This window comes from Rhipicephalus microplus, chromosome 2 (assembly GCF_043290135.1).
Source record: "Rhipicephalus microplus isolate Deutch F79 chromosome 2, USDA_Rmic, whole genome shotgun sequence".
NCBI classification, from domain to species: Eukaryota; Metazoa; Arthropoda; class Arachnida; order Ixodida; family Ixodidae; genus Rhipicephalus; species Rhipicephalus microplus.
In genome coordinates, this window is record NC_134701.1 from 44,653,801 (window position 1) to 44,668,715 (window position 14,915).

Here is a 14,915-nt window from a genome sequence, read left to right on the forward strand (position 1 = left end):
CGTCGATCCCAAGACGAGAAGCTGCGTGAAGAAAATAAGCGGATTTGACATGATGTCGACGCGAGGCCAGCCGACATGCCCACTGAAGAAGCTCGATGGATGCCGTGAATTTATATCTCCGTCCGGTGATGTCGATGTAGCCGCACGTGGCACCTTCCATCCTTCCCAGCACCGCCTGTAGTGCACTGGTTGTCCTGCGCAGTCTTCAAAATTTTCCATGTGTTCAGCGAGGATGAATGTGCAATGCGTCTCTCTGACCGTCGCCGTCGATCCCAAGACGAGAAGCTGCATGAAGAAAATAAGCGGATTTGACATAATGTCGACGCGAGGCCAGCCGACATGCCCACTTGCCCATTTATTTGCCGACATGCCCATTTATTTCGCTGAAGAAACTGCGGTCACGCGTGCGTCTTGAAATTCATAATGCTATGTCTAGTGCCGACAGAACTTTGTTGTGCAAGTCCACTTAACGGAGAAATGCGCTCTCCATAGAGGCTTGTCACGTTGTGGGATCTCGATATGAAGAGCGTGCCGGCACGCTCTTGGAGTGAATGCACACAGCAGACGCGGTCGGTCCCAACCAAACCAAAGGCATATTTATTCAACTAGTTTAGAACGACAATATCGACCACCGAATTATTATATCAGTCGTGACCAACACACTATGACATCCTTGCACAATAATAAACAACACTCAACAACATGACGCCTGACTCGCCACGTGGGTCCACTGCAGATGGCCCGTGGTGCCGTCAACGGCAGACCCACCGCTGGAGGCAACCGTTCGCGCTACCACCCCACGGCAAAAGAGACTCTCTCAGCGATCTCGCCCGCCACAAAGGCTTGCCTTCCACCAGGGGTCATCGCCGGCGCTACTGCTCTACCAACCATGATGATCATTGTGGTGATCACTCGCGAACACAACGCCACCTGTCACTTAATAGTTGTCACCCTCAAAATACGGCTTCTGTGTCGAGACACGTGCGCCACATGGCGCAAACAACTTTACAGGGGGTGTCAGCACTTCCACAACTCTTAGTCCAATCGGTAGCACGTGAAACTGTGGCGGCGATTTATCGGCGGATGTCGTCCGTTCCAAGAACGCTGCTCATATTGCGTTTGAAGAGTTGCGCAGCATGTAATCAAGCAATTTTCACCAATAACTGCATGCCTGTCGCCACAATGTTAGTTACGTACGTCTAGACTTCGCAATCTAATTTTTCGCGTTTCTTGTCTGCAGATGGAAACGTAAATGGTGGGAATGCATTTACACTTTTTGTCTAATATACTTTATGCATGGATCATCATACAGAAGAGCTTCTTCATAATTCCTTCCACCAGCAGATCCGTGTTTAAATCGCAGTGATCGTAAAAGCCCCTTAAAGATCCTGCCCTTTCAAACTTGAGGTTGCAAGGGTTTGAATTGAAATTTTCGCGTGCTTTCTTCTTAAATATCGTCTTATTGATCAAAGCATGCCTCCTGGTCGCTTAGCCTTATTATACGTCCGCCTCTCGCTTTCTAGGGTCAATAGCTGACGTTTAAAAAAAAAAAAATTACATCACGGCATTGCATTTATTGTGTCATTTTGAAGGGAGGGGTGGAGGGGAGACTGCTGCGTTGCTTGGAGTAGCTGGCGCGTACTATCTCGAGACATAATGAGGCTGCTTGTTAACTTTGTGTGCTACTAATATATGCTTTGCATTTAGATAACTGACAGCACGAAAGCTTCGGTAATCAGAGTGATTGTTGTCCCTTTAGCGAGCGTTCTCTTGAGTTGCGATATCGGACTTTGTTAGTTTCACTTATGCTCTTCCGAGTGAATGCGATACCAACAAATTGTATTGTTATACCAAATATTAAGGCTTGACATCATCCGTGGAGCGCTAGTGGCAAGGTTCAATTTCCAAGGTCTGTGCACTTGCAAAAACTTGCTGTAACGACTGTGTTCGATGTCCGCAACTTGGGTGACTAGAGTCCCCGAAATATCTCTTGCACGCTCGTACAGATAGGTACAGATAGAATCAGACTTGTCTAGAGCGCTCAGCTGGCCGCTCCAGCTGTTGTTTTCTGCAGAAATATGTAACGAGGGACGCCATAATGCTACCAAACATCGTCGTACTACCTGTTAGACCCTTATGCTGTAATGTAAGCATCAACGGTAATTGTAGCTAACGCGAGATAGGAGCCGCGGTCAATAACAGTGTCGACAGGCTCACGCTTCGCTGCTCTAGACCAGTGTGATCCTATCTGTACAGCACGAACGGAATGTACGAATCATATGCACGTACGTACGAACAGTACGTACCTCCAAAATAATGCATCGATGGTGTGGCCGCCTTGCGATCAAGGCTCAGTGCCGCTCTAGAAAGCGAAGCACATTTCACACAGGCTGTTTCTGTTGATAGTATAAGGTAGAAGGGTATACCAGCCGTAAATAGCATGTGCGCCAGTGATCACACCCTTAAACTCGGTTTATAACAACGTCCCCCCTCCCCCTCATGTTTCTAGCTCGATCCTTCCTGTCCCTTGGACACGGGGGTACGTTCCTCTCTGCTTGAGTAACAATCGATGGGAGGCCTAGCACGCGGAGTGATGTAATCGTATCTGCCCTCAGTGCAAAGGAGATAGGAGATAGGTCGGCTCTTCTTATCTCTGCATTAGCCGCGTTCGTCGGCCACATTCGCGCGCTTTTACCTGCCTGTAAAACACAATGCGCCAGGGGATGTTATTGATTCGGACTTTGCCCAAAACATGAAAGCCAGTGGCAAAGCCGGGGGGGGGGGGGGGGGGGGGCATCAGCAGGAACGTGCCCTCCCCCCCACCTTCGAAATTTTTTTTTGCTGTGGCATATATACAGTCAAGCCCGCTTATAACGAACCTGACAGTGACGCGGCATCCGTTCGCTGTATCCCGAAGTTCATAGTAAATGAAACACAGCTTTTAAAAAAAGTTGTGAGTGAAAACACAAACTTTTTATGCCCCAAAAAGTTCGTGATGCACATGTTTCGAATAGCAGAAGCGCTAAGGGAGGTCTCGAGTTCATTTAAAACGGCAAGGTGCTCGTTTGTCGAGGCCCGTGGCATAAGCTGCATGAGGCACTGACTCCCAAGTTTCGTCGTTCTCGCAATCCGATTCCTCCAAATCGCTCTGGCCGGCTGCTTCATTCACAATGCCCTAATCCGTGCACGGTTCCACAGTGTCGGCATCATCATCGGTTGTAATTAAACCATTGCAACAGATGTCCCGCCCGCTCTCTCAGGTCAGAGTCGACGACGCGCTACGACAAATCGCCGCCGCAGTTTGGAAGCTTCAGGCTCGGCATCGAGCGCGATGTCGACGAAGTCGGCCTCGCGAAAGTAGTTTCATGCGCATGTAGTCGTCACCGCCGCCCACGAAATATTCACCATCCCCACAGCTGAATACCGGGACGCCCGAAGCGGCAAGTTGGCTGCCAGGTGGTCAGCAACTATAAGCAAACGCTCCGCAACAGGGTACTAACGCGCGGATTACGCTCAAGCCAAGCGGTCACACTTTCGAAGTTTTGTTGAGCGGCAGGAAAAAGCGTGCTAGTCCTCTCGTCGGCCATCATAACCACACACGCACACCAAGGACGAGCAACACGTGCACACGCACACGCGACACATATGTGTGCACACGCACACGCGACACATATGCCAGAACGGGTGGAACAGCTCTGGGCCATTTCCAGTCAGAAAGCGAAACTAATTCGAGCCAGTGTGGCAGGCGTCACGGAGCGGTGGAGACTGGCGAAGGAGTTGTGATCAAGAGAGAAGAGGAGACTTGCGAGAGAAGGGCAAGGAGTTGCGATAAAGAGGGGAGGATGCGGCAGGAGGGCGACCATGGAAACCAGAACACACGGGAAGGAGGCAGGTTGGGTAGCTTGCTTGAAAGGTCCGCGAAACTCGCACGTAGAAAAACTTGGAAAGAGTGCATGGCCGCCTGAATATCCAGGCCGGCGACGTCAATGACAGTACCAGTGATCAAAAACAGGGCAGATGGCCAACCGGTCTTCAAAAAACGGTGACAGTGTGAAAATGCAGGCCTCGTCTGGCGATGCGGGGTGCTCAGAGTAGCGGTGGGACAAAGGACGGAGGGGTGCGTAACAAAACCAGTTATGGAGAGCGGCAACTAGTGGGGCGCAGAGGCAGGTCAGTGTTCTACAATAAGAATGTATGGCACCTCGCCGATGCCTGATCGGTGGTCGAAATTGGTTTCCTGGGAAGTCGGCAGATTGCTGACTCCATTCATTGTAACCGATCAGCGGCGCTCGGAGACGTTCGTTCCGAAATTGGTTTCCTGGGAAGTTGGCAGATCGCTGACTCCATTCGCTGTAACCGATCAGCGGCGCTCGGAGACGTTCGTTGTAAGTGCGATTTTGTGCCATTGAACCAATATATATTTTCACGGTCTCACGGATATTGTTCGTTTTAAGCGAAAGTTCTGAAGCGTGGAAGCTTGGGCAAGTTAGGTTGAAAGTCAGCGCTCTTTTCTGTCCTTGTTTTTTGTTGGCTGCCAGGTGGTCAACAGCTATGAGCAAGCGCTCCGCAACGTGGCACCTATTGCGTGGATTACGCCCAAGCCAAGCGGTCACACTTTTGACGTTTCGTTGAGTGGCAGGAAAAAGTGTGCAAGGTCTCCCGTCCACCATCCTGACCACACAAGCACACCAAGAGCAAGCAAGAGGCGCGCACGGGACACACATGCCAGAATGCGTGGTACAGCTCTGGCACCTTTTTAGACAGAAAATGAAACTTCTGAATTCGAGCCAGCCTGGCTGGCTTCGCAGGGGGGTGGAGACGAGCAAAGGAGTTGTGATCAAGAAAGGAGAGCAGATCTGCGAGAGAAGGGCAAGGAGTTCTGATCGAGTGAAGAGAGGGGAGTTACGGCTGGAAGCAACCTTGAAAACCAAAACATGCGGAAAGGAGGCAGGGCGGGTAGCTTGCTTAAAAGATCCACGAATAACGCAAGTCGCACCTAGAAAAGCTTGAAAAAGTGCCTGCGCACGTAGAAATCAAAGCATGGCTGCCTGGATCGGCGTGTGCCGCGGTGTTCAAATAATTGAAGGCCTCTTGTCCAAGAATTTTCTTGCGCTGGCGGGTTCGCCTGGCCTCACCGACTTCGATATTTCGCGATTCATTCCGTGCAAACTAACAGCCGTTTTTACATTTCCGCATGTGTGCGGAGGGCATGCAGGGGATATGCCGAGCAGAGTGCCAAGTGAGCGAGAACAGGTCCTAAACACGAAATTAATTGCGAATTATCAGAGTCGGTGGGGTAGCGTATGGGCTTGCACTAGAACTATACATTAAGACAAGACACAGACGATCAGATACTGTCGGTAGCCAACGATGTTGGCAAAATGTCTGGTCACTCCAAGCCGGCGACGCCAATGACAGTACCAGCGATCATAAACAGGAGAGATGGCCGACCGGTTTTCGAAAGATCGGTGGCAGTGTAAAAACGCGGACCTCGTCTGGCGATGCGGGGTACTCGGAATAGAAGGGAGACAAAGGATGGAAAGGCGCGTAACAAGAGGCAGTCAGGGATAGTGGCAACTAGAAAGGTGCGGAGGAAAGTTCGACGTTTAACAATAAGAATCTATGGGTACCTCGCCGATGCCTGATCGGTGGTAGAAATCAGTTTCCCGGGAAGTCGGTAGAGTGCCAACTCCGTTCGCTATAACTGATCGGCGGCGCTCGGAGATGTTCGTTATAAGTGCGATTTTGTGCCATTGAAACATTGTATATTTTCATGGTCACGCAGATATTGTTTGTTTTAAGCAAAAGTTTGTTTTAAGTAGGGCCGTTATATGTGGGCTCAACTAATTGCTATCCCATTAAAAACAAAATTGAGCTTGCCTTCGAGTTGTCTTAGGCGTATGCATAAGGTACCCTGCGAGATTTTTTATGCACTGCTTTTTAGAATACACGGCAAGGGGTGTTTTGCGAGTATAGACAGAACCCCCTAGCCACATGAAATATTGCTGCAAAAGGAAATTTAAGTTTGTTAAATAGTGTAGTTTCAGCACAGATATGAGTGCCGGAGGAAGTTGGCTTTCTGAGACTAGCTGAATGACGTCATGTTACGCCCAGCAGTCTAGTCAGTTATGAAGAAAAAGAACCTTTTTTATATTCTTGAAGTTATCCTAGGGAAATGCACTTGGGACTGTGTGATTTTCTAGCGTTATAAGTCACAGTGTTTGTCTACCATATCTGCTGATAACCACATAGGTGTGTTTATATTATTATTTCATGAAGTACAATTTTGTTCAGCCAGTGTTTTGTTTATTTGCTGCAGAAATTATCACTGAGCAAGTTTTTCCAAAATGCACAACACCATGATGCCATTATTTTATCGACTGAAATAGGAAGTGCTTCTAAGATGATTGACTCCATGCAATTTGCAACGAATCTAAGTATTTCTAGTTCTTCACAAGAGCGTCAGAATAATTTTTCATGTCCTTGAATGCAAATGCAACGTCCTTCTTCTTCAGGATTTGAAGTTAGCTGCTCCACATTGCTCCAAAATAGAAATTTTCGCTGTTCCAGAAGGCTCCAAATGAAAAATTTTGCTGCTGCAAAGTGCTCCCAAAGAAAATATGGCTGCTCCGAAAACTGCTACAAATCGGAAGACCTCGGTAGCATTCCTCAATTCCTCATTTGTGAGCAGAGTTGCGCCGAAACCATGAAATCAAAGCCCAAGCGCTAATGGGAAGCCAGACGAGCCCGTAGGAGCCATGTATGAGGCATCCGTGTAGGCAACTCTCTGTGTAGAGAGAGGAGGGGAATGATGTTGTTCTGCCGCATGATGCCTACGTTGGTAGATCGTTAATATAAATGAGGGAAAAAGGTTCTAGGACAGACTCATGTGGGAGACCTGATGTTACAGGCAGCCGGTTAGAAGAATGATTGTCAATAAGAACGAACTGGTAGCAATTAGTCAGGAAAGATGTGATCCATGCAAGTACGTTGGGGTCTAGATTCAACAGAGATAACTTTAGAATGAGGCGTTTGTGATGGACAGTATCGAATGCTTTAGAAAAATCTAGAAAAATGGCAGCAGTCTGAATGTATAGTCAAGGTTAGAATGTAGATCGTGAAGTAAAATGGCAAGCTGTGTGTTGCAAGAATAACCTTTTCGGAATCCATGTTGACAGGGGTGAAAGAAGTGTATTGAATCTAAGAAGTTGATGATGTGGGAGTATATGACATGTTCCATGATTTTACAGGGTACACCAGTTAAAGATATGGGACGAAAATTTAGTGGCGAGTCTCTGTTACCTGATTTAAAGACTGCAACAACCTTCCCCATTTTCCAGTCTGGTGGCAAAATGCTTGATAATAATGACTGCGAAAATGACAAAGTTAGGTACGCGGCACACACATGTTTAATGTTTATTAAGAGTTTTGAGTTGATATCATCCACGCCTGCAGACGCTGAAAGCTTAATATTTTCTATGGTCGAAATGATCCCGCTCATAGAAAAAATAATTGGGGACATAGGCTCAGTGATACTAGAGGGTGAAGAAAGCTAGGAAAATGCACTTTCGTTCATAAAAACAGAAAAAAAGTGCCATTAAAAACATTCGCACATTCAATGTTGTTAGCTGCATCACCATTCGCCTTTAGAACACCTATTGTGCGCATCTCCTGAAAGTTCGTCACCCGCCGAAATTCGCAAGGGCTGTTTTGGCAAGCATTTTATGTAACTCCTCATGAAAAAAAGGAGTGCTTAGCGTTTTGTATAGCCCTAGATAATCATCTTCAGCAGCATAATAATTGTCCCATGCTGATGAGAGCTTAGACTGTTTAGCTGATCAAAATGGACGTTTCTTCTTGTTTTTTTAATTTCTTAAGTGTATGGGAAAACCATGGCTTATTAGGGTTTGCAGTGAACATGGTTTCTGGAATAAACTTCTCAACAAGAGTGTTAGCTTACCTTTAAATATGACGCAGTTTTTTATTAACAGAGCGTGTTTGACTTATTCTTTCGAATTCGGGAAGAAAAGACGCCAGTTCATTATTAAAGGCACTATAATCGCCTTTGTCATAAAGGCGGATCATTTTAGTGACTAAATCGCATATTATAGGCAGAAACGATAAAGTCCTGTGGATTGCCTTGTGGTCACTAATGGTGCATAGATATATAATTGATGATAGGCTCTCTGGATAACCAGTTAGCTATAAATCTAAGATGTTGGAATTGCTTTCTGTGACGCGTGTTCGTTGGGATACCAGTTGGGTTAGATTGCAGTTGAGACAGAAGTCTACGAAATCACCTGCGAACTCACAGCCTACAGCTGACGGGACGCTACCACTCCAAACTATTTGAGGAAAATGGAAATCTCCAAAAACGAGTATCTCCACTCTTGAGCAACGCTTACTAAGGTTTCTCAGATCGTTGTTTAGTTTAGATGTGAAAGCTGGGATACTATGTGGAGGCCTGTAACAGACATCTATAAGAACGGTATGGGGGCAAGCACGGCAAACGACCCAGAGAATTTCAAGCACGGGAGCGTCGGTCCTGGCCAAAGAGCACGATAATTGTTGATGCACGGCTATTAAAACACCGCCCTTCGTGCGCCCGTATGGTCCTTCCGATAGAGGTGAAATCCTGGTAAGTGATCTAGCACCTCTGCATCTGTTACATCATTTGTTAGCCATGTCTCAGTTATTAGCAAAACGTTACTGCTAGACGATAACACAAACTCAGAAAAAGCGTCGCGTTTTGGAAAAAAAACTGCATGCGTTGAGAAGACTACCGACAGCAACAGGCTAGAATGAAGGTGAAGTATGGTGGTGTTCCGGGCAAGTGCGCCGCCGCTGCCTGGCTTCTTTGTGCAGCTTGGTGCCGCCGTCGAAATTTTCAGAGCGGGCACGCCGCCATCCCCGTTGTGCCGTAAAGGCGGCGCGGCGCCAGTGCGCCACTATTCGTCGTTTTTTTTTTTCTATCACGAAGCCGCCACGAATGCGCTAATTCTGCGCGATAAAGGCGCATAACATCGTACAATACTGAAGGCTCTGGCCACATCGGTCGTCCCCACATTTACCAAAAACGACAAAAGTCAGCGATTATTTTCACACCACAGTGTCCTCGGTGATTGGCAAGCGCACTGTTGATGCTGATTGAGAAGGCCACAGTTTCAGGGTAAAATTTCATATCACAAAACCTAGAGGGGAATCTGGCTCGAGTGTCTACGCGAGTAGAAGAAGTTGTTGTTGGGCTATATTTGGTAGATCATTACAAAAAATTAATTTGAGCATGAACACATAACACATTTACGCACACAAACATAGTGCTGCGCATGTTTGATGCCTTTGTGTGTGTGTGCATGAATGTGCCATGTGTTTACGCTCAAATTAATTTTTTGAAATGTCCACAGTGGGCACGTGAAGCTGATTGAACAATACTTCGGCCACCATAGCTTGGAATTGAGGAACCCAGCCTGTAAAAAGCACATGACGGCCACAAGCCACAGCGTATGTGGTTGTCTCATTTGTCTTGTGTATGTGTTTTATGAACACTGGGTTCCTAGATTCCAGGCTATGTACCAACAGGCTAGACACCAGACTCTCCAACCACAATGGGATTGATGGAAAGTAGAAGCTTCGCATCTGCTTCAGGTGAATTTCGTTTTTGGCATTCGCGGCACTCGTTCACTGAGAATAAAACCAAGTGACATGAACCTATTCTCAATAAAGACTTCCTTCATTCCTCTAAATATAAAGCTGATTGCAGGAATCCGCGTGCCCTTGATATTGACCCGAAACCAGAACAAATTCAACTGAACGGAGGTATTATACACTGTTACGAATTCTTATCGAGATTTGGGGCTAGCAAATTATGAATAAAATTTTTGAAATGGTGAAAATAAACATGCGTTTCGAACTCTGAATATGCATAATCTATTTATGGAAATGAAAATACTGTGTAGAACAGTAAACAACACATTTTTTTTTATACAAATGGCAGGCACATAAGCGCATGCACATAAAGATCCTGAAAGCAGTGGTTCGTATAACAGACCTCTCACTTCGCTGTATGAAGGAAAATAAAAAGAAGCGGTGGGGAGGATGTACACATTTTGCTGAATTACGGTTGTCAATAGGTTTGCAATTCCTAGACGGAAGGCTCAACTCTTATTGGTTTCTTTGTGTATGTACCATATCGAATAGGGTCGAGAGCCCCCTTTAGAAACATTTATACCTACTGTCTGGGGTGTATTGAACTTGCGACTCTGTATATTTTCTGTCTCTTGCGTATCGACAGTTGGACTGAAATATGTTGAGTTTGAGATCCTCCACTCTCCCACTTTCACTCACAAGCTTTACACAATAAATGTTTTCTCTCGTTATTGAATCACCTGACCAGGCTTGATTTTTTTTCCCCATATACTGATCATGACCTCAAGTTGGTGCATAATGTTTGCCAGATTTCCACGAGGAAAAGCATGGTCTTGAGATGCCATTCAAATACAAAGCTTTTTTTTTGTACTAAAGAGCATGCTGTTGCCAAAAATGAGACCTTAGAAATGGATTTTATAGCGGTCGCATTGGCATGGGCTTGTCATCATTGGCTTTCGTGCCATGCTTCCTAACGTGGTTGTTGTGCTTGTGAGTCATGTGTATGTTCAAGCAGTTATTTTAATACTGTTGGCGCCAACAATGATTATGGATCACATCTCTGTGAACAAAAGTGAGAGCTCAGTTATTGATAAAAGAGCAGTTATAGCGTCTTCTCAACGTACCTGGTGGTTTGCATCAGGAATGCACAAATAATTTATTCATTGATTGATTATCTCATTGTTGATCTACAATGATGTTTTATTTCATATGGTGATTTATTTGTGTGTGCAGGCCCAAATTGACGAAACCCTTCAGCGGTTGCATGACGCGAATCCTCGAAGTGGCCAGCCCGATCCTCCAGAACTGGTTGCCTTGGAGGGTAAGCCTCATAAGAACGGAGTAGCATTCAAGTTATTTTACAAAAATGGCTCAGCTATTCTCTGTATGAGCGTTTTCACGCGGTGTTCATGGCAGGAGGTGAGCAGAATGATTTTTGAAGAACTAAATAGTTTGTTGTCAGTGAAATGACTCGTACAAAGCTGACAGACTCTGATAACTTAGAAAGGCGCTCATGCAGTCTTTGTAGAGAAGGTTTGCTGTTTACACGATCCCAGTGAAGGACAAATGCCTTCATGCTTGGGAATGTTTTTGGTTTTGGGACGTTAAACCCCACAAATCGATCGTGCTTGAGAATGTTTTCAAAATTTATTCCTGCCCCGCCGCGGTGGTCTAGTGGCTAAGGTACTCGGCTGCTGACCCGCAGGTCGCGGGTTCAATTCCCGGCTGCGGCGGCTGCATTTCCGATGGAGGCGGAAATGTTGTAGGCCCGTGTGCTCCGATTTGGGCGCACGATAAAGAACCCCAGGTGGTCGAAATTTCCGGAGCCCTCCACTACGGCGTCTCTCATAATCATATGGTGGTTTTGGGACGTTAAACCCCACAAATCAATCAATCAAAAATTTATTCCTCTACTGCTGTCTTCTACTATTTATAGCAATAACATACCTTGCTGTGGTCCTATTTGCTAGATGCTTATCTAGAAAACATGCTCCACTTAAATAATTTTGCTTTCTATCTTTGAGGAAAAAAGTGACAAAATAATTGTGCATGCACTGTCGGGTCTTATGGCTGATGTTAGGGTTCTTTTTATGCACACGTGAAAGTTTTGAGGAGTTGAAGATTTCTCTGCATTACCAAATACAAAATTTACTGGCTTATACATTTGGCCCCGTGTATATTGAATTGAAAGAATTGTGAAATAGTTTGATGTGTTGATAATGCAAAATACAAAATATGTGAATTGAAGGCTTATATTGTCACGGTTCACCGTAAGCAGAACACAGAGATGTTTAGTCTAAAAACCAACAGCGTGTTTTATGCAGCAGCTAAGAGCAAAGACATAAACACAAACACTTTGTCTTCTTTGGTCAGTGTCCCTTTTCAGGAGACTTGTCTTCTTTGGTCAATGTCCCTTTTCACGAGACTGTTGGTGCACACTGTCATTATTGTCTGCCTATTTCGAGCACGCCAATTTTAAAGCATTGCAGGCTTTGAAACAGTTTTTCAAAAATTTTAATCAGCACTGACATGTTGATTCGCACCCAGTATAGTAAAAAAATTTGCATCACATAATTAAGGAGTAATCAACGTATCGCTATAAGTAGGTATGCTGCAGATGCAGAAAAAGGAGACAAGCGGCGGCGGACATGGCGAGTCCTTGCCGTGACATCACATCGCTGCGACCACAGCGACGCCAGTGTTCGTTGTCGGAGCTAATACCTTCGTCAACTATTGATGTCACGCAACACCAAATGTGGTATATGTGAAGGGACAGGGAGCACACTATGAGCGTAGAATGTAGTGATGTTTTACGTCACATACATGCATGATTATCATGTTTTGATGTGTCATTTTGTCGCGTAATTTCAAATCAGGTACACTCGAACCTGGTTATAACGTGTTGGGATATAACGATATAGAGAATATAATGAAATTTCCCTTTAAAGCTCCATTGAGAACCATGCATTTTAAACCTCTCTGTGACGAAGTAAAATTGACTGGTAAATGGATATAAGGAACTAAATTAGCCTATAAAATAGTCTAAAAAAAGAACAACCGTTATGTGTTAATTATATCGTTTTCTGCGAAGTTTGACGCTCGTTTGGCACGGCTCTTTCAAAACTTCCGCGCCGAGCATACAGCCACGCCCCGCGCGTCCAAGAGAGTTGTCCTTCTCACACAGCCAGCGGATAGGATTGAGGAAGCGCTCAGTGGGTCACATGACCGAGAAGTGGCGCCGCGGTGCAAAGCGATTTCCCTATCACGACAACGACCTCATCTCTGCTGCTACCAAGGCTTTTTACCCTCTGCACTGAGAGAGGAGGACTCTCCGCGACAGCATTCTTTTTTTTTTCCTCTCTCTCCGCCCGCGGCCTTGAAAAGAAAGGGGTCTCTACGTGCAGAGACAAAAAATAGAGAAGCGTGGCACAGGCGCATCACAGATTGGCATTTGAGAGAGAGTAAACAATTTGCTACTGTCTTTTCTTGTCTTTTCTTCTTTTCCTTCTTCGCACGCTGCATTGAGAGGTGCCGCCACGGGATAGGGCATGGTGCCGAGAGCATTTTCGGAGCGCAGTATGTTCTAATTAACCGTCGCACATGCTTCCGCATTACAATTACAGGGCGTATTCGCCCATTACATATAGCTTTGACGGGACCTCAGCGCGAGTTTGAATTACCCGAAAGTTCAAATTAATGAGATTCAACCGAGTTTATTTTCCGTGGCTCGCATGGTCGTGTAGCGGTAACATTGGTCGCGAGACGATTTCCTTCTTTGCATGCTTATAAGTGTGCTCCCATCTGAACATACATTGCCACAAACTGTTGTAATCTATGTAACAAAAGAATTATGGCTCCCCTTCAACTTTGTTATAACGAGGTTTGAGTGTATATGTGAAGCCAGCGAAACGGCGGCGAGTGCATTGTGAGCATGGCATGTAGTCATGTTCTTGCATGACACAATGATGTTATGCTAAAACTTTTGGAGTGGCGTTTCCGCATACCTGCCCATGTATCGAAGTGAAGCCGCAGCAGCCATATTGCTAAGGGCAGAAGGAGGCGGTGACTGCCTTGTACCGCCTGAAGGCTCTATGCGCTTGTGGCCGTGCGTTTCGTTATAGCTATTTAAACAGCTGCTTATTATTTTAGGAAGTGTGGGAAGTTGGGAGTGACTTTCTAGTTCATGTGCTTTATTTTTCTTTGACACAGCGTTTTAGGCGTGATAAAAAAAAATTTCCTCTCAGCATATTTACCCTGTGAGGACATGCAGCAAAAATATAAGTGTCGCTCACACACAGTCATAAACCCTTGGTGAATAATAGTCAGCTTCTGTGCAAACTCTTTTAATTATTCTGGGGGTATCCGTCTTTTCATGGATTGTTTCAGAAGCTCCTAAACATTCGCACAAAAATATGCTTGGAGCACTTCCAATCTTTCATCCGATAATAAGATCTGCTTCGTTAGATGGTCAATGAAATTTTGAGAACCCTTAATACATTTTAAAAGGCACCATTGATTCTGCCAAGACGTCTTACCCATCTTTTTCAGCTGTTAATTGTACCTCGTTCACCGATTACTTTTTTTTAGAGGCGAAGCTCCTCTTCCTCTTAATTTTTTTTAGAGGCGAAGCTCCTCTTCCTCTTACCTTGTCCTGCGTTACCTTGGCCAGACGGGCAGACAGACGGAGGCAAGGACGGACGACGGACAAACAAACACACAGACAGACGGATGGATAGACTGACGCTTCGCCCCACTCATCATCATTCACTTCATGGATATATGCTGTTATTTTTTGCGTGTACCACTCCTTCGTAAGTGAAGTTTAGGGGTAGGGGATTTTGAGCTCCATCAATGACGGGCACTTAAGGCGAAAGTGTTTTTTTTCCCAGAATTTGCAGAGGAGCTCGTTTCCTTTTCTCATACATAAAAAGAGGCATATCACAACATCAGAAGTTTCGGCCTTGGAGTGTAGTACTCATGCAGATGTAAGAAACTGAAAATCCCAGAAACCTGGAGCAGGTGCTGCATTCACTACCTTTTAAAAACGAAGCGCTCACTTGTTTAAGCGCACTCATGTACTGGCTTTCGTAAGGGCGCTTGAAACTATGCAAACACGGTAGTAATGTCACAAGCCCATCGTCTCGTTATTCTCATCGAAGCAGCATGCTACAACATGTGTACTGAACATTAGTCGTCATTCTTTATTGATGCTTAACCTTCTCGCCTCAGAGCACACTGCCATGTGCCATGCATTATGGTGTCTTTGTAAT

General features: G+C 45.5%; 1 protein-coding gene across 1 annotated transcript in view; it reads left to right on the forward strand.

The window, feature by feature from the left end:
• Stam (signal transducing adaptor molecule) overlaps positions 1 to 14,915 on the forward strand; it is a 232,534-nt gene that overhangs the window by 146,015 nt on the left and 71,604 nt on the right. Inside the window, exon 10 of the mRNA XM_075886399.1 lies at positions 10,879 to 10,966. Within this exon, the coding sequence (XP_075742514.1) occupies positions 10,879 to 10,966 (88 nt within the window). The remainder of the gene's footprint in view (positions 1 to 10,878; positions 10,967 to 14,915) is intronic.